The 27,428-nt window shown below is 37.6% G+C and overlaps 1 protein-coding gene across 2 annotated transcripts; it reads right to left on the reverse strand.

Moving 5' to 3' along the window:
* Positions 1-27,428, reverse strand: ZNF326 (zinc finger protein 326). Of its 2 annotated transcripts, XM_040609937.1 has the most exons (13): positions 27,289-27,428; positions 26,710-26,784; positions 20,374-20,500; positions 17,892-18,297; positions 15,002-15,200; positions 13,193-13,227; positions 12,225-12,312; positions 9,911-10,025; positions 8,774-8,921; positions 8,342-8,441; positions 7,293-7,423; positions 6,314-6,409; positions 1-723 (listed from the first exon to the last, which is right to left on the reverse strand). In XM_040609937.1, the coding sequence occupies exons 1-13, from the start codon at positions 27,302-27,304 to the stop codon at positions 559-561; spliced, it is 1,701 nt and encodes a 566-aa protein (XP_040465871.1). In that variant the 5' UTR covers positions 27,305-27,428; the 3' UTR covers positions 1-558. The 2 variants fall into 2 exon arrangements, with proteins under 2 accessions (XP_040465871.1, XP_040465870.1); XM_040609936.1 differs by lacking the exon at positions 26,710-26,784 and having other exon boundaries at positions 27,289-27,406.

Below are 27,428 nucleotides of genomic sequence, written 5' to 3' on the forward strand. Positions count from 1 at the left end.
TAACATTTCTTAAGTGTTTTATTGCTACAAACTGGTACATCTTATCACAAAAAGCTACAAGGCATATTATAACACATACTCTATTATACAGAGTGCAATGCAGTCCCCGAAACAGCCACACTCAACAGCACAATTTTTGGAGTTACTCATTCTGTACTAAGAGGTAAATATGATAAGTTTATGCCATACAGCATTTAATATATTTACCCCACAGACCCGCCTTTCTTTTCAATTGATTAGACCAAAAATTATTATATCCAACTTTCAATACACACACCAAAAAAATAGGATGCTTAAAAAAATATACAACACAATGTTTTAATCAGCTTTAACAGTCAGTTTTCTATAAAAAGCTCAACTAAAATAGTCTTAATTTCATTTTAAACAAAATCAGAAACACAGAGGAATTATATAAACAAGTTCTCCATGGAATGGAATGCATGCATACGGTGGGGGATCTTTAACAATTTCATTTGAGACTATTAAAAAGTCTTAGCCACTTTAGAGCAGAAATAAAAAGCTGTTCCCCCCCCTTAATATATTTTCATTTTCTTGCACTTAGTTATCTTCAGTGTGGTCTAAAGTGAAATCAGTCTGTTCTTCAGTTTCTTCTTCCTCTTCTTCCTCTTCTTCTTCCTCACCCTCAGCTGGTTCATCAGCTTTGTCCTCCTCTTCTGCCTGCTGCTCCTGAGCCTGATCATTAATTTCAAAAGGATTTTCACCCTGAAGCAGAAGATTGAAAACAAACACTTTGATATTTATTTCAAACATGAAATAAAATTATACTCATCATTTCAGTGAATTAAAAAGGCAGTCGCTAAGAAATGCTATGGTGTTTTATACAGCTTTTTAATAGAGTGGGTTTTTTTTTTTTTTCAATAAAATCAAAACAGATTTGATTTTAAATTTTTATGCACACTGGAAATGAGCATTCAAATAAAATGTTTTCATGAAAGTAGAAATGGCACTGAGAAGAAGTCCAAGTATGCTACACACAAACTTCAGTTTAACTTCAACCTTCAGTAAATTAAAATTACATGGTTAAGTTTCAACATGTTTTTAAGAACTACAGCCACTTCCTTTTTCTCCTCAATTAAAACCAAATCTGAACAGAGTTTTGTTCTGCTTTTCCTTACTTAGTCTTTACTTACTCCAAATAATTCTACCAAAAAGACACTCTTCAGTGTATGAAAAAACAATTTAGAATTATATTGACTAGTCTGAAATTCACCCCATTGCTGATCTAGAGAAATTATTAGATTTCTCAGTATTTTAAATACATTAGCATTCTAGTTTTAAACTTTCTCTATTTCATATAGTAGTTTAGTACAAGACATACCTCAGCTTTCACTTGTTTCAGAAATTTAAGAACTATGTATAATCAATAAAGAATAACAACATGAAGTATTAGCAGTTTCTTTGCTGAAGTTCCTTTCACATTCAAGCATCTGACAGAGCAAGTCTGATCTGAGCATATGACACCGATCACTAACTACACTAAGATAATGATTTTAATATTATTTAAAAGATGATCCAAAAGAAAAACGGAGTTCTAGGCCTCCTGTACTTATTTGCTTAAATATTTTTCTTCAGTTAATTTTTTCTGGTAGAGTCTTCCAGGTGGCCTATGAAACACTGAAAAATTAGAAAGCTATAAAAACATTTAACAAATGCCACTAAACAAAAACTTGGCTTCCTTGTTATTCCAAAAATCAAGAAAAATCATAACTTCATATTTAAAGAGTAACACAAAGAAAGCAGAATTCTTTGAGGCCATGCTATTCCAAGTCCCAGGAGAATTTCATGCACACACTTTATAATGGCCAGTCTACAGCACCTAGATGGTAATGTCTGCTGAGCCCCGTCAACTCATAGTCTAATCAAAGACACAGCTGCCACATATAAACCCCATGAATAAGCTATTTAAACTTCTTTGAGATACTAAGTTTGACTTTTTTTTATAAGAAGATTCTCACAGGCAAGGATCAAGCACATAGAAAGCTGGTATCATAACTTATCTGAGCCCCGTAAACACAGCAAAAACCCCACATCTCATTACTTACACTAAACAGTACTAGTATGTAGTAAGTGTCCCAACACAGAAATACAAAAAATATTTATTAGCTCAGTAAAAAGTTTCATCAAAAAACAAACCACAGGGAAAAGCGAGTGCCCAATCAATTCAATTCCAACATGAAGAATTAGTGCCACTCCCCAAAACTGTATCCATCTATTTTCCTTTTTGGACACAAGTGCAAGAGACCACCTTACTGTAAATGCTCCAGTGCCATTTTCCTTAGGTTCAGCCAAATATTTTCTATCATCTGCGTACAGGAACAAGGATTTCCAAAGACAGACAGAAATAAGCTAATTACCGAGTTAAGAACACTCCACCTGGTTAGCTTCAAATACCATCAATAGACATTACAGAGGGAAGACAGCTATATTAAGAGTTTCATATGTCCTAATAGAGAGCATTGTTTCCTAGCAAAAGAAATCAAAAGGTAGCCTTCCTCTGTATATGACTCACAAGGATATCAGCCCTTTTATAGGTCTGATATAAAAGGAAAGACTAAAATCCTCTCACGTCTAGGCTAGGCATAACTATGGATCGTAACTAAAGAATGCACTTCTGAAAGGACTACTTCTACACTCCTGCAGACAGCTTCTGACTGTCCCTGACTCTTGGGGACAAGCTACAGAAAACTGTTACATTTCATTCCTGTGGAGACAGTATGTCGCTTCTGGCTAACCTAGCAGAACTGGATTCAGCACACTACTTCTGGATGAACAGACTTCTATACAATAATAACAAAAAAAGTTAAAGTTGCTTTCTCCAACTGGTTTTTTTTCAGAGAAAAATGCACTTTTCAAGTTCTCAAGCCAAGGAAAAAGTTACTGCCCTCAAGGGGAAGATCCTAACGACTGTGCTCTTTTCCAGTGATGTAGCATCAGAGGCATCCAGCACAGCATGCAGAGCCAATTTTGATGCTAGTTGATTTTGACAGCCACACTGGTCCCATCTTCCCAGATGGCTTTAAAAAACAAAACAAAAAAACCCCAGAAAACAAGAACACAGACACACCATTGAACTGCTGCAGAAAGACTTTATGATTCCTACAGAGCATAAAAACACAAGCAGGTAAGTAGTTCATTCCCAAGAGATGCATTCTTTGGGTTCCTTGTCCCTAGAATATTTAAATTGCAGAGAAACCTTAAGACTGTGAACTGGTGTTTACAACCAAAGCTTCAGGATTCAAATGTCCCCAGAAACCACACTCCCTGTCTGTTTATAACAGGTCTCACAAACCTGACCCAAAAAGATACCGAAGTCTGCCTACCTAACTGGTAAACTTTAGAATGCCTTCACTAATACACATGAACACAGTCCTGGGATATAGTGATAGAAAATGTCAACCTCTATGACACTTCTCTTGAGCAACATCCCAGCATGTTTTAATCACAGACATCATTCTATCTAGGAAGTTCTAAATGGTTCAAAATTAAGAGATAGTCAAGACTTCATCAAGTGGTAACTTTTTGCCTGAGAAACAAGATGGTCTTTTTTTCTCAGTATAAAGGGACTTGCTGCAGGTTCATAAAATTTCCAAGATGATTGTTTCAGAGCGGCCAGCAGGTGGCTTGTGGTAGATTCCCCCCTGCTTCCCTCCATAATACAGATGTAGGGGAATAAGGAAGAATGAAGAACGTTTTAAAAAAGCATACAAAGAATACACTGGAAGCATAAAAGGATGTGACACAAGACCAACACTGGGGAAACAGAGGGCTCTTTAAAAGAAATGGCCAAGCTAAGAAACAATCCTTTCAAGGTTCTTTGATTGAAATATCTACAATGAAGATATCAAGATATGTAGAGGAAAGGTTCCTTGCATGCAAAGGGTAGGATGCAAACATACCTTGTTAATTTAAGCACTGTACTTGGTTTTCAAATACAGGAATTGAAAAAAAAAATCATGGAATAAGACAGTGTAAAAGACTGTCACCAGCACCATTAGGATCATAAGATCACATGCATGTTTTGACAACTGGAAACCTTGGTTCTAATACAGTAGTTTTCTGGAAACCAAATGAAGTTTTCAACAATGCAGACACCAGCTTCAAAGCAGCAGTGAACAGATGCAGCATTTCATGACAGAAGACATGATAGCAAAAATGATTGTCCTAGCAGCTGGGGTCCAGTAGAACACTGGAGGAACAGTACATGTGACAGTAATTCCAATACTAAAAGATCCAAGGAAGCCGCATTAGTAAATTAAGAAGGCCACCTTGAAGAAATGCTATTCTCCACCATTACGATTCTTGTTGTTTTCATTATCTGCTATGGCACTAGCAACCACTGTCAAGACCTATCTGGATCTTTGTGTTTTCCTTTCCGTTTTTAACTACAGTCACTGACCAGAAGTGTAACAAAGATCAGAGCCTTTATAAAAACACCAGGAGCTCTTCTAAAAGCTGCATCACCTAATTTACCGAAGCTGTCTTCCATGGAGCTGGGACATTAATTGCAGATGTCTTGAAACAAATGAAAAAAACACAAACACAACACATGAGGGATTATCTTAGGCTAACTCCATATAGATCCTTCCATTTTCAGTGGACACCACAGACACCTTTACCATGTTAAAAAAAAATATAATTAAAAAAATCACTTAACTCAGTGAAAGTTACCAGGGGGATTTAACCTTTACACCTTTTCTATAGTCAATGTGTTCAAGCTCAAAAAACTAGCTGAAAGACTCAAGTTAAAATACACATACTTATTTAGTGGGTACAGGTAAATACTACCAAGTTTGTATTCATTTCTTGAAGATTCTGCAGTGAAATTTGAAAACCTACAACTGACCTCATAGTTAAGTGGTTAAACATGAAAATGTTTACAGCCAAAACCAATTTTTTCTTTCTGCTTTCATTTTCACAGTGCAAACTAAAAACATGTAGTTAAAGAAACTGATTGTAGAATGGCATATTTGAAGCTGTAAGTTTGTTTAAAAAGGATGCATCCATTTGCTTTTTCTCCTTTTACACATATAGTGAACAACCTGTGGAGCCGTCTCTAGTTGAAAAAAAATAAAATCAAAGGGCAAAAGACATTTTCCATTAAGCATTTGGTAGAGGAGTAAGTCACAGAGAATTTTTACCCAAAAGAAATGGTCAAGGTGTCCCAAGTAAGACAACAGCTGTTATTGCTTATCAGTTAGTTCACTCCAGACCAGAAGTGACTATCTACTCCCTCATTTTCGGTCAAACATTAACTAGAGCCTTCAACCTTGAAAAAAAAGTCTTAGACAATGCAACACGCAGCTAATATTCTCAAAACTGATCACCTGCTGCAGTGTCAGCTAGCCAATCAACCCAAATTACATTAAATTGTCATCTACCAAGTAGTTACTCAGTAGCTTCATGGGGCAATCAAATTTACTGAAGCAGAACTTTTCACTCAAAACCACAATGGTGGCAGGTGAGTCCTAAATACCAGTTGTGGTAGAGAGATGGAGGACCATTACCCTCAGCAGGGTGTGGTTCTAAAAGGCAGTACTGGCCTCAACAGAAAGAAAAGCTATCCCAAATAAGGTTGAATTAGGGAAATGCACATCTTCTAGGCTACAGATTAAAAAAACCAAGCTTCCCAATATGCACAGAGAAATCAAGCAGTGTAACGGAAGAGAAAAAAAAAATAATCAATCAATTAAAAGTGACTACCAGGAACAGCTAACAATGGTACTACAGAAAAAGTCACTTCATTGGCCTGGCAGAAAAAACATCCACATTTTGCCAAAATGATTTCACATAACGTTTCTCAGGCCACGCATCTGTAACACAGGCTGCCAAGGCTTTTAAATTGCCTGATCACAACTACTGTCATAAGCTTTCGTTTTCTGTATGTTGCCATGAATTCTAGAAATTCTATGGAATAAAAAGTAGCAGAGTAGTGTGCATCACACACTGGAGCCTTCGCTCCTAAACATACACACCGACTCAAGTGTTTTGTGCTCATTTAAAAGACACTGCAGATGCTTTCCTAAAGCTCGATTATTTTTTTTCGTAAGGGCATCTAATTAAAAATTTACTAAAAAGAAATGGTAAACAAAAGCCAAAAGCTACTAAACTTTGCTGAAAAAGTTGCCACCTTCAGATTATCTGAGAATGGCAAAATATGTTAAAAGTATATTCAACCTGTGAGCTGCCTAGAAGGCAGAAGCAGAAGACAGCACTGAGGTTACACTCCAAGAGCATGGAGAAAATAGTGGTATAGCAACTATTACAGACTACTTTTTTCCCATTTGCATCTTACCTTCACATACAGCTCATACCGTGCCTTGACTATAGGATTATTCAAGATACTGGTGGCAGTAAGAACACTCTCCCTTTTTATTTGCTCTCTGTAGGCCTGGGAAACAGATTTTACAGTGAATAATCATCACATAGTTATTACAATCATCACACAAACTTGAATTAATGGTCAGTTTCTGTAAAGAAACTTAGTTTGTTGCTTTACCTTGACCAAAAGATACATTCACATCTTGCTCACATAACAAACTACAATCATGCACCTATCTACAACCACAGTTACCTGTTTTAATCTACAGATAGCATCCATGCTTTTCCACCACAGCCTAACATACTGTTGAAGATGTCCCTGCCCATTGAAGGAGGATTGGACTAGATGACCTTTAAAGGTCCCTCCCAACTCTAACTATTCCGTGATATTCCACAATCACAGAAGCTCACATACAAACAAAACATTACTTGCTTACTATGACAACTGTGATTTTTTTTTCATCCATGCTACTCTTTCAACCCTTCTACCAAACTTAAAAATGTGTACTGCTAATTCTGAACTGGTCTCACTTTTCTTCAAATTAAAAAGTTAACAGCCAAGCAAAAAAAGATACCAGGATTGTTACCTTGCTAGAAACATAAGTATTAAGTTTTGCAATCTGAGTAACAAAACCTTCCCAGCACTTAATGATGTTTAAAAAAAATCCCATAAAATAAAAAGTCATTCCCAGTAACCTTCTCAGGACTTACTACTGTCAGCTATTAAGCACACCAACATTTCATTAACTGGGGGTGCTTAAGTGCTAGCTACTTCACAAGACATTATGTTTACAAATTTTAACAAGGACATTATAGCTTTCTAGAGAACAAGTAATACCAACAAGAACTCAGAAATTACTTGCACCAAGTACCATAGGACTTCTCATCTACCATTAATTATGCTTGGGCTTCCGTTTTGTTTGGGTTTTTTTAAATAATATGACATATCTTACTTGTTTTCCTTTTGTGTGGTCAGGAGATTTTAAGTGCTGCTGAACAGAACTGTGTAATGCAGGAACATACACACTGCAAGCACTGCAGTGAACAGTCTCAACCTTCATCATATGGTCATCAGCAGTAACCCCTGCCAAAGAAGATGCAACAAATCACTAAGACAAAACATGTTATTCTAGGGAAGTAGGAAAGGGTACTGGTCATTTAATACCAGAAAACTAGAACTGTAAACACGTCAAACTGAACCACAGGGGAATATTCACCCAAATTTGGGCACCAAAATTAGGCTTTCTGAAGGCAAAGTGCTGGAGGAACACTCTTCACTTGGATATTCCAACTCTTTCCCTCCACAGACTATGTATGAGACCCAGGCAATTATGTTTGCTGTCTGAGGTTATGATATATGAACACCTACCTGCCTAAACAGAAGGAAATAAAAATGATTGAACTATTGAACTGAACTAGTTAACGTGCACAAATGTCATCTATTTAAAATCAACAATAACCAATATCCTTAATACACATTTTGATGCAAGAACCAAAGCTTCACCAAAGCAGCTGGATTTACTTTACCCCTCATAAGAACAACTGATTTCTTTCCTTGCCTCCCCTCACCACCAGGAAGAGCATGAATCCAATTCTTGCAGTTTTAATACTAGCTTGCCAACAGCACACTCTGATAATAAAGGCATACGGGTCCTCCAGTACTTATGGAAAGTACACAAAAAGAATTTGGGAGATGGTTAAGATGTTAGCTATATCCATTTTTAAGTAGCTTTTAGCAGTTGTCAAGTACCTAGCACAATGCTATCTTACTTTCCGACAAGGCTATCGGGACAACGAACATAAATATGGTTTGCTGTCTCCCACTGTGCTCATGTTCCACATTTTAACCGAAATGAAGCAAGAAATTCCAACCAGGTACAGGAAAGGTGTGAAAACTCGTAATTTTAATTCAAACATTTTATCAGATCTGAAGAACAACGATAGGAGAACAGGGCAAGCAGAGCTCCATAGTATGCACTTTCATATAAAAAGCATTACTCACCTTCCATTATATCTTTTTCAGCAGCTTGAGCATTTTCTGTTTGGTTACTTGTCTGTTGCTTACGCATAGCTGTCTTCTTGAATTTATTCACCATACACTCCTACAGAGAATCAAAAAACCCAAAACCTGTAACATTTGATGTACAGCTGTTTATATCCCAATAGGAACCTGTACTTACAATATTACTCAGGATAGCTCAGTAATACATAGCAATTAATTGCTGTTACTTCTTAAGGCACTACTTTTAATTGTAAAAGTAACACTGCTTTACAGACTCTGAATTTGCTTCAATTTTTAGCAATATGTGCTGTGCCAAGTCATCTGCAAAAGGAGTGACAATGATAAATTAAGCATATTTTGAAGATACATGGTAAATTGTTAACTACACTCTAATGTAAAAGTATTATATAGCTCAAAAACCAGTTGCCTTACATGAAGGAATTCCATCACTACTTTGTCAAATTTGGTTTGCTTCTGGATATGATCCAATGTTTCCTGGTGAGCTGCACTCTCCAGATGTGCCTCAATTTCTTTTTCTTCAAATGTTCGAAATTTGCAAAATGAGCAAGTAAATGCCATTCTATCAAGAGAAATACATTAAACAATATTACTATTAAAGAAAACATTCTTCTCTCTCTCCTCAAAACCATGAGGACTTGACAAACCTATTTGGAAAAGGAACGGGAAAAGCATTCCTTAAAGCAGCCTAAGTGGAAAAAAAAATAAATCCAGTATATTAAAAGGGTAACTGCTACAAGAACCAAATACAAATCAGGCCAGTTCGAGTAATGAATTATCTGTGCAGAACATGAAAATTGCTGGTATCAGAAGCTAGCCATTTAAAAGCCACATTATTCTGTGAGTATATCTACCACAGCTCTCTAGTTTGTGTCACTTTTTGTAGTAGCTCTCATAAGCAAGTCACTCCATGATTTCCTAACTACAAATAGTCAAAAGAATTCATTTAAAGCTCATTTTCCATACAAAACCTATGTAATCTTTATAAGGAAATGTGGCCCCCTCAGTACAGTGAGGAAAAGGCAGTAATGCTATGACCTTATACTGCAGTGACATAGAACAGTCTTGTATGGTGATGGCCACTAGCCTGCTTGGCTGTGGCAAGACTCAGAAAAGTTACAGATCTACCTGGTTTTGCTACAAAATCACTTACCATACATATAAAACCAGAATAAAGTCAATTTCTAACAGCTTATTAAATCGGCATGAAATACATATTTAACGGAAGTACATACTTCAAAAGCAGTGCCATTCTAAGCTGCTTCTCAAGTGTGCACTAATGCACTTGTGGGAGAGAAGGGGTTAGGAAACTGTATTTTCTGACACAGCAGAGGGCCAGTGAAATATTCAGTCTTCTAAGCCACAAGATTTGGGTGCTCTGTTTTAGTCTGAGGGTTTTTTGTTTATTTGGGTCAGGTTTTTGCTCATTTCTTCATTGCATTTTATTTTCCTAAAATTTCCTGAAAACCCTTTTGGACTGATAAGACCTATTCTTACAGAAGGATAAAGGGGGAAAAGAACACTGCACACAAGACAGAAGTTATAACAAACCTGTATCCGTCACCGTATTTTTCACTGTTTTTTTCCCTTCTACGCCTTTGCTTCTCTCTTCTGGCCTCAATTCGCCGCTTTTCTTCTTCCTCACTTTTAACTTCTCCTTTGCCATCTTAACATACAATAGGAGGATATTAAAATATCACATTAAAAACAAACAAACCAAAAAACTCCACTCCACTCCAGTAAAAGTATCTGTCTTCCCTGTCTCCTTCACAAATACCTCAAAACGCAGAGAATGATTCTATATCAAAATGGTTCAACAACTTATTTAAATGCCACAAAAGTTTTGCTTTGTTTGCCTCCTCTAAAGACGACCAATTTAAACATTTGCTTCCAACAACGCAAACTTAGTAGTTAAGGGGTTACACTCTAGACTACATTCATAAAAGAAAGGAAATTCAGAGTTAAAGCAAACCCTACCCTCCTGTGCCTAGTTATTAAAGGCCTCTTCAAGTGACTGACCAGGAAAAGGTACTAGGGAGAAACACATAATTTAAAACTCTCCATGGTTTTAGAACACCATAGCTACAATGCCCTTACATAAAAAGAAATTATCTAAAGTCATTCTCTTCCACTGAGAAGGCAGTTTCCAAGCCCGGAAGTTTTCACAAAGGAGACTATGCAGAATTTCATTAAGGTGCAGTATCCAACCTGATCTTCAACAACTTTATTAATTTTCACTAGACTTCGCTTGATTTCACAGAAAAGTGATCCAAAGATTCTCAGCTAAAGAAAAACCAGTGAAAGAAGAGCCAGCTGGGTGAATGGGGTAGGAAACAACCACCACACAACAAAAACCCAACCAAACCTTCAAAGACTAATATCATTAAATTATCACCTGGCATGTAAGATTTCAAACAAATGTCAGGAAATGAGTTTTGCAACATTAGTGACTTCTAAGGACATTTTGACTTTTTGCGTAATTGTACTTACGTTTGCCTTTCCTATGCTTGCTTTAAAAGCCCATGGACAAAGGGAAACAACTAGAGTATTATTCAGTGAGTAGTTTTAGATCATGAAAAAAAAAAAAAAAGGATCACTTAGTTTTCTGTTGCAGTTCAACCTTAGGAGAGGCCAGCCTCCATGAAATCTGCCTCCATCTAAACAGCAACAGAAAGGAATGTACAGGAAAAAAAGAAGGAAAAAAAAAATAGAAAGACCTGCGAAAAGCTCTGTGACTCTAGAAGCATCACTGAGTACTGAAAACATTTCCACTGACTACCAGCTTACACTTCATTCCTGATTAACCCAAGGTTTTTTATTTTGTAATAGTTTCAAAAATTACTCTGATCCAGGGAGGAAAAAAAAAAAAATCTATCCAAAAGATTATTTTTTTAATTCAATTTAAAAACAAGAAACAACTACCCACCCATAGAGGCAATTCCGTTAGTGTTTTACTGCTGTAAAAATAATCTGGTATGACACTGTAACAGAGTGAAACAGCCTACTCTTGCCTCTCAAGCTCACAAACACAAGTGCCCACCCTGTTACAAGCCAGGCAATGGAAGTCTTGAATCTACATATGAACTGGGAATCCCCAGTGGGGCTCCCACCTTGAAGTGCACTTAGTCAAACTTCTAAAAATGAAAAAAACCCACATAATTAGTAAAAATTTTTTAAATTACTACTATTTCAAGAAAAGCAACTAATCAGTTGGCTGTAAATTTCCAGCACTCCTTACCATCAGATTAAACTACATGCACAATCAGGCCATCCACAAGGGAAGGGGACTAAAAATAATTTCAGCCTTAACACTGGATTTCTTTGTGTGTATGTTTGAAATCACTAAAGTTAATACGCGCTTTAACTGATTTTATGTAAGCTAATAATTAACCTATTCCATTAAGACTGCACATGAAATATACCTAATATTCTTGAGATGAGCTCTCCAAGTTAACCAAATCCACTTTTATAGAAGTGACTCACCTAGGATTTAAGGGTGAGGTTGATCAGCTAGTGGGATAAATAGTAGGATATGGGTGAGGAACCGATGGGATAAACAACATTTAAGCAATGGAACAGCTATAAGTACAGAAGACTATTTACATCAGTTTCACAAAAATAAAGCAAGTCAAACAACAACATACAGAGATGATCAGAAAGCAGAGAGAAAATAAGCATGTAAAGAACAAAACAAGTGATGGATAGATGTTACAATCTTCTTCATGGCCTAATTTATGAACTGTTGGGGCAGGAGGAGGAAAAAGTCATGCTACTCAATTAGAGGTCACACATACCAACTTACTAAATCTATTCAAAGTCACACAAACACAATACCTACAACACCTTACCTGACAAAGCAACTTACCTCCGAAAGTCTGATAGCCAAGATCATAAGCATCTCTTGTAAAGTCTTCATATATAACAACTGCACCACTTGTGTCCACTTCAATTTCCTAGTAAAGTCAAAGCAATAAATTTTCTAAGAAAAAAGCCCCAACAAAACAATGCCATTCTAAAACCAGAAAAAGACAGTGCAAATTATTTCCAAGAATCTGATATTTGCCATTTTTATCCATTATGAAAATGGAAGAAAGCCAATTGAGTATATAGACTCAGCATACAAACACTTCAACCTATACATTCCTCCTTTAAAGTCTCTGTGAATTAGTTTCACAATCACAATCCTGTCTTCTACATAAACACTCTGACTTTCAATTCAGACTTGATGTATTCTCAACTAAATATTTAAAAAAGGAAAACATTCCCGGTTTTCAACACAGGAACCAGGATTAGCTTAGTTTACTAATCACACTCTTACATATTGTTGCAACTGATCTTTCCGTAGGTGGGAACTAATCTTTGTACCCTATCACACAACACCTGTTAACACTTGTTCTTTTTTTACTTACCCTCTCTCTCCTTGACGTGTCTTGTATCTTACCCATTCTTCCTCACTGTTGTTTAATAATCTCCCTGTCATTTTGTACTTAATTTCTCAACCCACCCAAGCAGGTCAGAGGTGTATAGATTCAAGCAGACTACCTATGACAACATGAGACGTGCTCATATGACAGCTCTCTGTGCAATGCAAGAACAGGTAGAGCCTACAAATAGCCTAGAAAATTAATTTTAAAGTGTATCTGCACAAGCTATAAATCTTTCACTCAAAGTCAGTAAAGATTTCGGACTGTCACCAAAATAAGACAGTTTTATATTACATTTAGAAAAAAATCCAAAACTTAAGCCCTTTAGCTTAATAATTTTTTGTCTTAAGGCATACTGTGCAAACTTCTGAAAGAATCACAAACATTTTTCAGTGCTGGGAATCTTTACCTCTATAGTAGAATCCTGGAAAGATGATTTCATGTCTATAAAAATAAAACGAGGAAGAAATAAGTAACGCAGAAGTGCTGTTGATTTTAAGGCAGTAAGGCATTTAGGGGAAAAAAAAAAAAAAAAAAAAAAAAGCCTGCTTGTTATGCAGCCAGGGCAGTCTACATCTACAATTTAACATATTTTTCTAATACTAGATGCAAAATCACTTATCCTTCGGAATATAAACTAAACAGTCTTCTAGAAGAAAACTCCACAAAAACAAGAAAGTCAAGACTGAAAGGGCAATACAATTGAGATGTATTTTCATGCTTACATTGTATACCAATTGCATCCAATTTTCTGTCGTCACCTGCTTTTTAGTTTTAAACTACATGATACTGCTTAAAGCATCTTTCAGTTCAAGCTTCTGAAAACTGTGTTAAGCCACCCAGCAGTTTCTTTCCCCCAGTCTGAGCAACAGGACAGGTTGGATAAAAAGTGCACTCTAGCAGATGCTATCTACTTCACTTCTTAAAGTAACTTCAGTATTATGTAGTACATTGGTCCTTGGATTGTGGAAATCAGTGAAGGGGAAGAGATAATAAACTGTAAGTGCTCTGTCTGAAGGTAGTTTAGAAAAGGAGAATCTACAAAAGTACCGAAAGAATAAGTAGTCTGATATACCTGGATGTGTATTTTACAGACCCATTTCATCACAACAAAGCTGGCGAGTCCAGCAGTAACGCTCCCTATGCAAAAGCCAGAGGAACATGTCCTATACACCCAGTGCCTGAAATTTTTATAGTACTCAAAGTTAAAGGAATAGTTTTGCAATACACAGCAATATAATTAGAATTACAAAATCAAAAATAAAATTTTCACGTGGAATTTTCTGCCAAGTCTGACTGGGCATTTACCTTGCAAGCACTGAGCTAAAGTAATTTTAAGCATTTTTCAGGTGCAAAGTGAAACCAAACTATATAAAACGCTGTAGATCTGAATTACCGAGGAAATTACAAGCACAAAGCCTAGAAAATTTGACTGATGTAAATGCCATTCTTAATATTTAATATTCAAGTTTACATTCCCTCCAAGCAAGTAATTTATTCACCTAATTAGTGATTTTTGTTCTCCAGCTTTGCCTGCAATATCAAAATTATTATAGTTGTAGGATATCTTTAGGGAAGCTGAACAAACCAAGCACCACTAATACTTTGAAATTTATATTTCCGGTTTATCTGTCCTATTTCCAGTTCTTCTCTTCATTATGGCATTTCATTTACACAAAGGAGCAATCTCTCTCTGCCTTTCATAAATTATTCTGTAATAATTTTCACTGTTTTCTGTTTGCCTTCTTTCCCTCTCCACTTCACCCACACCTTATGCCTTTATTTTAGCTGTTGCAGTTGATACACTACTATTTATATCCATCAAAGTAATTGGACAGCAGGACCCAGGCTCATGCAAGGGCTTATTTTAATATTTGTCAGGCATTGTCACTTAAGGCAACCTGAGATCTGAAATGATTTTCAGTGGTAGAAATCTGCCTCCAGGAAGTATCATTATAAAGTCTGAATGAAACTGTCTTCAGCAGTAGATATTTAAACACATCAAAATAGTCAATTTCCTTCAGCACATTATCTTTGCAGTACAAGAGTTAGAAGAGTAAATACATAAAACCTGTTGCGGAGTACTTCTAAGGTAGAAAATGAAGTATTACAAAACAGCACATACAGCCCTCTTCCTGAATATTAAACCCAAGTAATTCCTAATGAATAAAAAAACAACAGTAATTTTAACTTAAGAATTTTGGCACTTGTTACTTACTAGGTGATTTTTTCTGGCTCAGCTTCAAAATAGGTTTTGTCATTTTGGGTTTCTTGATAAATGTCCCGCCAGGTTTGTTATATGGCTGTGGTATCATTTTTCTTTTTATTCCTCTTGCAGCAACTGCTGCAGGACTGGGTTTGTTATGATAGTCAACAACAATTCCAGGTCTGTGCATTCCTCCAAAGTCTCCCATATGCTGAAAATTTGTGAAATCAAGAGAAATGTATTAGTATATCAAATCAATAGAAATGAAACAATTACTTGGTACAATAAAACTGTGAACTAAGTAAAATCTGTGTTCTAGAGCAAAATGCAGGGGAAATTTAAGCTCCCAGTTTGATGTTGTGTTGTGCAATGGCTTTGTGGGTGTTTGTCCAGTAGAATGAATACATATGTACAAACGGTGTTTCTGCTTATTCAGAACCATTGTCCAGACAATGAACATGTCTATCAGAGTTCGTATCTCAGCCTAACATCTTGGCTCCTCTCTTCAGATTCTCTAGATGATGAATGACTTCTCCCTCTGGGAAAAAACAGAGCTAACCAAAGCAGTTTTTTGACACTTTAGGCAGCAGTCATTTATAAAAATTAAAAAAACCAACAACAATAAAAAGGCAAAAAAAAAAAGCTTCTTCATACTAAATTATTAGCAGACTCGAAAAATGAATAAAGAAGGTTGTCCAGTGTGGAATAAAGATTAACTAAAGGAAGCTCATTCTTTCTTTTACCTATCTTTCTACAGAATTCACCAAATCCAGAATTTAAAAGTTGGGTCTGGAGGGAGTGCTACAAAAACATGGCAGCAGTAGGAATGAAAATTCAGTTGAAAGGCAACCTTGCTATGATTTCTAAGTTACCTCTCTGAAGGCATGGAATAAATGAGTAATCTAAAGAGGGAGAATTTAGGTAGCTGCAGTATTTTCGAAAGCACTAACATACTACTAAATATTAACTCAACTGCTTGATTAATAAAGGGCAAAGGAGAGCCCACTGACTGGATGGGTGACTTGGATAAGCAGAAATATTTGTATTGCCATGAGAAGAGAATTAGTATTACACTACCAAAATTAAAAGAACATAAAAATAACTTTAAAGTACTTTGTGAGAAGCATGACTTTCTTTTTCTTATGTGAATTTCAAATGACACACAGAATGTACCAAAACAGGCACTTTTCTTAACCAGAAGTCCATGCACAAGATTTCCATGTTAATTTATTTAGTCGAGACAGTTACAGAACCACCTAGCATGTACATTTACACTGTACGCACATAAATTTGACATGAAGTATGCACTGGGATAATTTCAAGTACTTTTTTTTTTTTTAACAGTCTATCTATTAAAGGTGCAATGCATTTTACATATGGTAAGTAGTTTAGCCTTTACATTCTCCTTTATCACATGAAAGACCAAAAAGAGAAATTTCAAAACCAAAGCAAAACAAAAAAGAAATAAGGCTACTTGGTTGTAACTCTGCACAAAACTTTCAGATCTAAAGGAGTTCTGAAAGGACAGCATCCAAAGTTAAGAACCTAACGCTTTCAGCTCACAAGCAGAGAAACAAAGATTAGATTCTATTTCTCATACCATGCCACATGCCAGCTAGCAGCCATGTGCAAGTCTGAGCTAAAATTTGTATACGGCAACTATAGTACTCAAGAATGCTGCAAAGTAGACTTTCTGGAACAAAACCACCACACAATTAGGCATTTAAAAGACCCAGTAAAAAATAATCTTCCTCTACGCTTCAAGCTACAAACAAGTTGTATGGGTTAATATTAACCAATTGCTTCCCAAATAAATATGGCACACTTAATTTTAAAATAAGTTACACCTAGAGGCACAGGCAGAAAAATGTTCAATGAACTCTTCATGCTTAAAAAAAAAAAAAAACATGATCAGAATTGGGATTATAAAACCAAGATAAAGGGACACCATCAACCTAAAGTTAGTACTTCTGTCAGGATTTTTTTATTCTCTTTTGCATTTCTTTTCCCTAGCTCATTTAACATATCAAGCATTACTTCTCTGAAGTGTGATCCACTATTTTATGTACAGTTAATCCTGCTGTTTCTTGGACATGCAGTTTTTACATCCTACACTGGAAAGGAGTCCCCTGGAAAGGAGTGGGAACGTAAGTCCTCAAAACAAAATCAATACGGGTGACACGACTAGGCACACTATCTGGAAATTAATCTCAATTCTGTGAAAGGACCTGATTTTAAGTTGATGATGCCCCTTTAACCATACTTTAATTTTGAAAAAGAATCACTGTAACTGCTAACCACCCACCTTTGCCATTTCCTCCCCATCACCCTTCCAACACACAAGTCAGAGCAAGAATTAAGTTTAAAAGAAGACTTGATGTTTGATAAAGCACATGTTCAACATATTGAAGAATTAGCTAAACTTTTACCTTTACAGGAAACAAAAACTACTCTAGCATTCACAGCCTGTGATTTATTTTTTGCTTATACATTGCACCTTTAACCTACTCAAAACTTCAAAAGACTTTGAATTAAACTTTTACAATATTCAAGACTTCCCCCACCAGCAGCAAAGATGCTAGTGTTTACAAGGAAAAATGCAAGTCCTTTTAACCCCTTTTAGACCAAACCTATTACTTTTATCTTCACCTTTCAAACAAAAGGAGAGATTTAACAAACCTTATCAACTAGTCCTCTATTACTCATTACTTTCAACAGAAAGAGGGACTGGGTACTACTTGAAGACAGGTTCAAGGGGGTAAACAACATTGTCAAACCATGATAGTTTGCTTGGACAAAAAACCCACACTGTACTGAACAGTGCATTCATTTTAAAGCAGTGGTCTTGAAAGGGTTTAAAAGAGTGTCTAGTGAAAAGAATCTGAAAAGATTCTGTACTTACTCCTCGGCCTCGGCCTCTGCCTGTTGATGGTCCTCCAAAAGCATCATAGTTTCTGCTTCCAAATCCACTTTCAGGATAAGCAGGCGTTCCTCTCCCCCGAGAGCCTACAGGTGCAGGCTTCATATGGGGTGAAGAAAAACTGCTGTAGGAAGAGTAACTCTCTCTTCCTCTGTCCTCCATAAACCCAGGCCTCAATTTTGAACGGGAGTAAGGTGCTTCCCAGCTAGACCCGCCCTGGTTTCTACCTCCGAAAGAGTCAAGGCTATTCCGGTAGGAGTTGTCAAATCGACCACCATAACTACCTCCGAAGCGGCTTTGTTCGGGTTCATTATAACCATAGCCAGATCTGTACAGATCTCGCCCACCCAGAGAAGACCCGGAGTCGTAAGACTCATAAGGTCCAAACCTGGAAAAGTTGCACAGTGAGGAGAAAAAAAAGTAAGCTTACTAATATTATACATTTCAAAAGACAAGTTATCAGTTGACATTTATCAACTAAAATCAATTTATTACTATACTGGTCCGAACAGTTGTGTTATTGTTTAATCTTGATTAGGGCTGGGCAAATCACACTATGACCAGATAGAAAGCTATCTGAGCCAGTTTTGCTACAAACAATTCTAAAGTTCAGTATGCCTGAACTTTGTTTACTTAAAATTTTCAGCAAGTTATTTACTAAAACATCATTAGAGCCCAGCCCTAGTCTCACAAAAATCATCACCTGCAGACATTCATAGGCTAGTCAAACTCTCCTTTCTTCAAAATCATGCCCTCATATTCTAACAGTTAAACAGCAGTTAAAAGGCGGCTTAGTTCTGAACTGAGGAGAAAAAAAGAAAGATCTTTTTTTTAGTGGTACAGTTGTCTTAAACACCCCACGGTTCTAACTTTAAAGGAAAAACACAGGTGCTCTTCCATCCACATTTGTACTTTTTGGAAATTTTCTCCCTTTTAAATTCTGTCTCCCAAAGAGTTCATGATCTTCAGTATATCCATCTTTCACTTGCAGACTGTTAAGTCTAGCAACTCAGGATTTTGAAAGTCTACCCAGTGCATGCACAGTGGACACAAAAACAGTCCTCGCAATTTCAGAGTAGAGTAACAAGGAGCTGAAGTCTTTCTGAAATCTTTAGTTATTTACCAAGAGTTTGCTTTGCCAGGGGCAGGGTGGGGCAAGGGTTTCAGGCTAGAAATCATCAGTATTTGTAACCACTTGGAAGGGAAACACATTAGTGTCCCTGCAGGGTTAGAATAAGGTGATTCAGCAGGAGTTGGGAAAGGCAACCCCTTGACAGATAAAATATAAACTAGAACAGACTCAAACTACTGGCTGTATCTACAGTAAACTGAATGCCTTCATTTTAAAGGATCTTAGTCTCAGAAGACCCAACGCTACACAGAAAATGACGCTATCTACAGAAAGAGCCCATGCACAATATTAACGTTACATGGCAAGAGACATTTCGGTGTTCAAGTAGTCATTCAACCTCAATCATATGCAGATTACTATATGGTAGGTACAGCTCATTCCTGAATCTCTGCTCAGACTTTTAAGTCAATCTTAATGTTCATCATTAAACAAATTATAAAGTGTTTAACAGAACCGTGCAGCAAAACACAACACTTCTCCAGCCTCCCTACTTAGCATTGTCCTTGCCCAGTGGCACCACAGTGACTACAGACAAGAATCATAACAGTAGTCTGGCCACAGCCAGACAAGAATTCAAGGGCGCACACAAGAAAACCATCAGATTATCTAAATTTTCTTCACAATTTGTTTCCTCCAAGATAGAATCGCTACTCTGAAAAGCATGCTTCTTTGAATACAATATTAAAACCTAAATCAAATCAGCTGCTCCCTACTGTTTTTATCTGAAAGAGCAACAGTAGTAGTACCCTAGCATTAAATACACAACTTTAAGACCACTGCATCAGAATTTTTATTTTTAGACCAATCCATCTTACAAAGCAGCCCAGAACATGCACACAGTTTTAAGTGTAATCAGTACCTGCCAATGAAATAATCTGGACATGACTTTCAGATTCAATACCAAGATCATTTGAGCACTGCACATTCAAACCAAAGAACACAGACCCTAAATGTTCCTTGAAAACGGAATGTTGATAGATTCGGTCTAAGGCACTAAACCAGTTAGGTCTAGTCTGCTATGTCAGAAATGGTATGTCAGGCCAATCAGCTACAAATTGCTAGCCATTACTGAAAAATAAACACTTTTTCCAGTTTCATTCGAAGGCGCACTGTTTCACTATCAAACTTTTCCACAAAAATGCTGATTATTATAAGAATCTAGCTCTTACAGTTTAGTATTTGCCAGTATTTATCAAACATGAAGACTCAGAACAAAAGTGTTCATACAAAATCGTAACAACATGCCTCAGGAACACTTAAGTTAGAAGACAAAATTATTTAAACTTAAACTGGGTTTGATCAATTCTTGGGACAACTGAAGGATTATTTTACCTGTTACCACCACCACCACCTCCTCCGCCTCCACCTCCATGACTCTCCATCCCATAGGATTGGTTAAGGTAAGAGTCCATGGATCGTGGGCCACCATAGCCTCCATGCCCATAATCACGGTCCATGTCTAAAAAAAGAGCAGAAAAATGTTTATAAAGAAAGCAAGCAAGAAGTCTTATTAAGTAATCTAGTTAAAAATCTTAAGTAAAAGGTTTACTCTTTGCCACAGTGCTTAAACTATTTTGCAACTGCCAGTTGCAAACCAATTTTGACATTCTGCTTAGGGAAGCAGTGTCTTTGCCATCATCTGAGCACCTCTTAACTGAAATCAAGTTCATATTTTTTTTCCCCAGTACTGGATAACTCAGCATTATTGTTCCATCAGCTGGAATTCAGACGCAAGTTAAATTAAGAGAATTAAATGGAGAAGACTGATGTAGAATATGTCAGAAGTTAGTGGAGAATTAAGGCCACTTCCCACCCTTTAATAATACACACAGCTCACAGGCATCTGCTTTCTCTATCCAGCCCCTCAAAAATCTTCACTCACATTGACGGACACCCTGGGTCAAGGTTACAAGCTGTCATGCTGCAGTGCAGATTCTGTATATAGACTACAGTCAAACAAAATAATTTTCTCCCATCTAGCACAAAAATTTATCCAAATCACCACTGAGCTGCAGCCTGCTAACTGCAGTAAGATGTTGGTATTTCATAGCTGAACTGATGACACTTTGTGATATCTTTGTATCTTGAACTGAAGTCTGGCAAAAGAACTAATTTCTTCTTCAACACTGGAAGTCCTACGTAAAAGTTCTGGTTAAATAACCCACTCAAATTCAAAGCACTGAAACAGTGTCATAGATCTGCATAACAGATATGATTCACTGTCTTCTTGCAACATACACAATTTGCACTTTACTGGCAGTCTAATGACAAAAGCTGCTTCCTGGTACCAACCAACACTAACTTCTGGACAATACAAAGAAAGCCTGGCAAGTCAAGCCTCACAGAAAAGGTAACAGAGAAGGAAAACACAGTGAACACATGAAGGATTAAAATAAAACCACACAAAGACTTGTCCACTCTGACAAGAGAGAGTATTTTATCCATTTCAAAATCTCCAAGTGTAAACCACTGACTTTTCCAGAAGACAACAGGACAATAAGCTCACTTGAAGTTGTAAGAAATTCTCCTCTTTAAAGAAACATAGTAATTCTCTGTGCATATCATTTCATGGAAATAACTGTAGTGATGAAAATAAGTATATATACTACTTAAGTGTATATATATACTGTTTGTACCTGCTTCCTGTTAGCACCAGGCAGCCATTGCAATTCACTTTCTTAATCTGTCAACAACAAGAATTCTGCAAATGGTACTGAGCTGGCTGTATCACTTTTACACAGATGTTCTTAGCATGCCTGAATAGATACTCCAAGAAATGAAGATCTGCTGGGTTTTTTTTTATTCTAATGATTGTAGGTACTTCTGAAATAAAAAAACTTCGAACAAGAGAAGTCACACTGCACCTCTTTCCATGTTCTGAACATATAATAAAGATTCTACAGCAAAGCACAAAAAAAAGCTTTCAAAATACTAGTCACGTAGCATCACACAGCATCAACTTAAACTGCAAAAAGTTACTCTTTAAAGAAATGGCTAAGCTTTCTAATAGAAACATCCAGTATTTGTCTCTGGTGTGACTGAACGATCTATCACCAAATCCAGTGGTGCAGGCCAGTAAAAAGTGTAAAGTAGCCAATAAAATAAATTCAGTTGCACAAAAATTAAGGTTAGATGATCTCACAGTCAACCTCAAATCCAAGGTGTTGTTAGGTTTTGTTTTTTTAAATACAGTATACCTAATCAAAAGACTGACATTCTGAAAACTGAAATATCTAACCTAAAAGCACCCAATAATCTACCATAGTTTCACCTGCTCCCTATTATCTACAGACTCTGAGATGGCACAAAAGTAATTTGGTGAAGAGTTGAAGAGATGAATCACATCATTCAACAAGGAAGAACACAACATACTATCAAAGCTCCCTGCCACTGCAATCCAATTCTGTTATAGTGTAGTAGGTAGTGATCAGTGTTGTCCAAATGCCAGAAGTTAGCTAGTAGGAAAAATACAAAAACATTCACAGAGAAGGACTCTTCCAAAAAATGGTTTGAAGCATAGTTTCAAAATAAGTTTTTAGTCTAAAATTTTCAGCAGGAAAGCAAATACTTCTAAAATATGTTCTACAACCACACAAGAACTTCTGACATCCACTTTTGCTCACTCTCCTTACTCATCCACACTTTGTGTTACCAAACACCAGCAGTCTTACTGCAAGAGCTATGCCAGTGCCCAAACCCTCAAATCACTGCCTTTAGGACATCATCACCTTCTCCCTAACAGTGAACAACCTACTTGTCCTTTCCAGACTCACTTCACTGCATTTACCTACATCATAATACACTCGCTTTTGAAAAGGTTTAATAGGGGATACAAGAGATAAAAAGAAGCAAAGAGGGATGATCACTTGCATGATTTTCTACTACAAGAAACTGGAGGTAGCAAATGAAACAATAACAAGCTACGAATTAACTGGATCTTTTTCACAAAACAGATAACTTGAGTCCTGGAAGTGCTCTGTGTCAAGAAAAAAATGTGCATGGATTTAAGAAGGAAACTGGAGAAATCTACTGACAAATTCAAAGGATGTGGAACACAAAGGCTATGTCTCTGGTTCAGAAAGTTCCCAAGCTGCAAACCAGCAAAAGCATATAAATATACTGAACAAGTACTTGTACTATTCCTTCCACATCTCCAAAAGGACAGCAACATACAAGATACTGGTGAGGTGGGACAGACACATCTTTGACCTGACCTAATGAAGGTGATTTACGATCTCCTTCCAGCTACTTCATTAACTGTTCCAGACCGCTGAGCAGCCAAGCCTATCATTCCAACCACCGGCCTCCTGGTTCATTTTGTCAGCTGCAAACTTTACCAAAGTTTTACAGATATTTACACCTCAGAGCCTGACAAACATACTGCATTCAAATTAGGAAGTACAGTATTTCTTCAGGCATTAAGCTTTTCTTTACTCTGAAAGTCTGTGCTCCAGATGGGCTTTATCCTAAAAAGGGGAAAAACATACAAGATGACAGTAAATATTCACTTCGGTGACCTAAAAGGATTTCAACTTCTGAATGTAATACCTGAATATTAATCGCTCACACAGCTTTAGTTATCACAATCTCAAGGTAAATAGCTTATTAGTTGACAAATGTCACAACTACAGACATCAAAATCCATTCACACTGGCCTCTCACACTACTGGCTCTTCTTCTAACTAAAGCAAGACAGATGGACATGGAGCACTAAAAAAGCTGTACCTGCACAGAACCATTTCCTCTGCCTGTTTCCCCATTTCCTGTTACATTAGCTCTGGCTGTTACCACTGGCGGAGATAAACAGAAGTTGCCTGTCTGTGCAAACTATTCAGACTGAATGTGAAATTGTTCCACATACTAAGAGAACATGTGCTTAAGCACCAGAGAAACACCACCAGGAATTGTACCGAAGCATCTCAAACTGCAAACTCAGAAGTGTAGTACTTCATTTAAGTTTAAATAGTAACTGTTTGTCAAAGAAACCTTTGACAAAATATTTTATTTGCGTTATCTACGAATACTACAGAGTGAAAAGGGGGAAAAAAAAAGAAGCAGCAGCTCATATTTGCTCCTAAATTTTAAAAATTAAAGACTAAATTTCTGCACTGATGAAGGCACTGACAAAGCATCTGAAACAAAGAGTTTGTTGAAGGAATAAATCAGGTTTTGGATCTGTATCCTCTTGCATAAATACAGTGTGGATTAACGAGCTGTGGAATTAAAGTATGGAAACAGAACTGCAAACAATCTCACTCTGTATTTCTAGATTATACGCAAGTCTACGGGGGTAGCGGAGACGGGAGAATAGCTGCATCAGAGGGGGAAAAATGTATTACCTCTAAACAAAAAAAAAAAGAATGGGACACTAAAAGACAAGTTCAATTTACAAATTAAAATGTTAATGTATATGTATTCCTTCAGATTAAAAAAAACACCCACAACAGATCTGGTGGAGAGATCATTTAAAATGGCTGCAAAATATAGCTCAACAGCCAGCAAAGAAAAATCAAGTTTTCCTTAGGAAAAGAACTAGGAAGTTAAATACGTAGCAGATAGGACTCAGAATCCCTTGGTATAAAGGGCTCCATTTAAAAGAAAAAGCTTAAGATCAGAGAACATTGAAATCATTATTCACAGCACAAAGAAATGAAATCACTTTCAACAATGTTATCCATGTGGAGCATATGAAAAGGCTAGAAAAATGAGAAAGATCTTACAGTAATAAATACAGGAAAATAAAATAAACTTCAGTAAAATAAAAATAACCTTTAAACAATAAGAAAAACAGAAGTACCAGCTTGAAACAAGCTAAATTTCCCTATATTTGAAATTCATAATCCACAGCCACTACAAGCAGCTTAAGAATCCATTGTGTAATGGAGTAAGCGACACTTTTTCCAGGTACACTAGATTTTTCATAACACTATGCCTGCTTTAAGATCACAACCTTGCTATTAGATACAGAAATTTTAACACACCATTGAGTCCCATGCAAAACAAGGAACCAATCTAACAATGCAGTTGAATTTTAGGAATAGCAGCAGAAGACGTTTCCCCTTCCAGATTAAACGGGCAAGTTACAGTAAACAAGATATTAACAAGAACAGCTAGTAACGCATTTGTTAATAGTATTAACAGAATTTATTCTACAGGCCATATAACTTCTGTCTCAAACCAAGTCATGAGCAAGAAACAGTGGCAGAATTACAGTGGTCATCAATCATCCAATGAGAAGTACTTCACACTGGTTAAGTTGCCAACCAGAAGAGCCTTGCCAAGAACTCAAAACTGGGAAAAGATGAAAACTCCCAACATCCATCCTCTGTTGCCATCTACTGGACCCCTACAAAACATTAGCCCACTGTACATCATGGGGTAAGACAAAGCTTTATGCATGCCTTACTAAGGTATATACAATGCATAAACTTTAACATTAAATGTTTCAAGCTGCAGACATCATAATTAAACTTGTTAAGTAATAATGAATAATAGAAAGCTTAATTATCACAGTGAAAACTATTATTACAGAGGTACATGAAAGGAACAATCTAATTGTACAACATACATTTCATTGGTTACTTCCCATAGGATGAGCCTGGATTCACTTTAATACTACTGTCATCTGATAGCAGAAAAGCAGGTTCTGGTTAACGGCTACAGCGAATATTCCAGTAATTCTTTAATTCCAGTAATGCTTAAAAACCGCCAATTAAGAACCTTTTCTACTAATATTCTAAAGGACATTTAATTAGGAATCAACACAGAAGGCTAAAAAACAGGGTCACAGCTTTACTTATCTTACTATGAAGAAAGATAAATGCAAAATAATATAATCAGCAAAAAAAGCTAAGACTCAAGGAATGTATCATAAAAATGATCATACTGCAATCAAAGATCTCTCTGTAATCCAATGTGTTATTTCCCTGTAACAGCCAGCAAGAGTATCAAGAGACCCAACAGCAGACACTTGATGACATCTGTAAATGAAGCCTGGGCACAGTTTATGGTAAAGTTTTTACATTAACATCCTTTTAGTACTGGCATGCTGGCAAGATAGGTCGAGTCATTTCTTGAGTCTTACTAAACTCATAACCTTAATCATCTTACAAAATTACGTGCATTCCTTTTTGTTGTATCTATTTTGTTGTATGTGGTATTTTTGATAGCGTAAAAACAAGAGCTACCTTTTGCTGTATCACATTTACTTTATACGCTTCCTATATTCCTTCCCAAACTGTTAAAGTAAACTTAAAAAAATAAAAATCAAGCAGTTCCAGGTTGTTTCTTTCCATGTCTGTATAAAAGGAGGAAACATCCTCCTTCTTTTCAATAGTAGCAAGAATCAAACACAGTAGTCCATAAGAAAACAAAATATTGATTTATGCAAAAAGCATCATCATAAGAAAAGTCTGTATTCCCCACCCCCACCCATCCCCACTCCTCGATCTCACAATTTTGATTTGGAACGTGCATGAGTTCATGTTGACATGCCCAAGATGAAAATCAAGTCTCACTCCCAGCCAGTTACAACTCCTCCAGAAAACAACATGTGCAGTCAAACCATGTTACGTACTTTTAATAACCCGATTGTTTTTTGTTTTTGTCAACAGTGACTGTTCAGCCCCAACTCTTTTTTTACAGGTTAGACGTATTTATAGCTCATACCTGAGACTGACCCACTGGGCATGTTCACACCACAATGCATGGGGGTATCTGGGAATCTCCAATCTCTGTCTTCAGCTGGAGAGGATGGGTCAGTGAGAATGACTTAGTGCTTAGCAAGAGCTGGAGGGGAGAGACAGGGAGCCGCAACAAGAGGCGGCTCTCTCTCCTGTCGGATCTCCAGTCTCCTGACACGACCCCCCTCACGGAGCTTGCCCCGAGCTCCCCCCGTTCCTGCCCGCGCCGCCCCCGCCCGCCGCCTCCCCCTCGCCCCCCGCTCGCCCCGCGCCCCAGGGCGCCTCGCCCCGCGGAGGGCCGCCCCCGCCCGCGCCGCCCGCCCGCCCGCGCCGCCCCCCGGGAGGGCCCTCCTCCCGCGCAGCAGCCCTCCCGCCGCCGGCCGCCGCCGCCGCAGCTCCCCCGACCCGGGAGGGGCGGCGGGGAGGAGGACGAGGAAGTGGATGAAGGGGACTCCGTCCTGCGCGGAACAAAGCGGCCGCTGCCATTTTGAGACGCGGCCGGGCCTCGCGGCGGCAACGGTGGCGGCGGCCGGGCCCTACCCTCGCTCTGGGGGTGCGCCCTCACCTTCCCCGTAGTCCATGGCGGCGGCGGCGGCGGGCCCTGCTCCCCCGGACGGCTGGCGGCCGCGGCGGCTCCGGCTTCTCTCAATGGCGCCTTCCACCACAACGAGGCAAGGCGGGACCTGCGCGCGACGGGGCGGCCAC

The sequence above is a fragment of the Falco naumanni genome, chromosome 11 (genome assembly GCF_017639655.2).
Source record: "Falco naumanni isolate bFalNau1 chromosome 11, bFalNau1.pat, whole genome shotgun sequence".
Lineage (NCBI taxonomy): Eukaryota > Metazoa > Chordata > Aves > Falconiformes > Falconidae > Falco > Falco naumanni.

Coding starts and splice junctions, on each gene's coding strand:
- ZNF326 (XM_040609937.1), bottom strand. Junction 20,501..26,709: donor GCCCAGTGGGTCAGTCTCAG/GTATGAGCTATA, acceptor CTCTTTTTTTAG/ACATGGACCGTGATTATGGG. Junction 8,442..8,773: donor TAGTGATGGAATTCCTTCAT/GTAAGGCAACTG, acceptor GATTCTCTGTAG/GAGTGTATGGTGAATAAATT.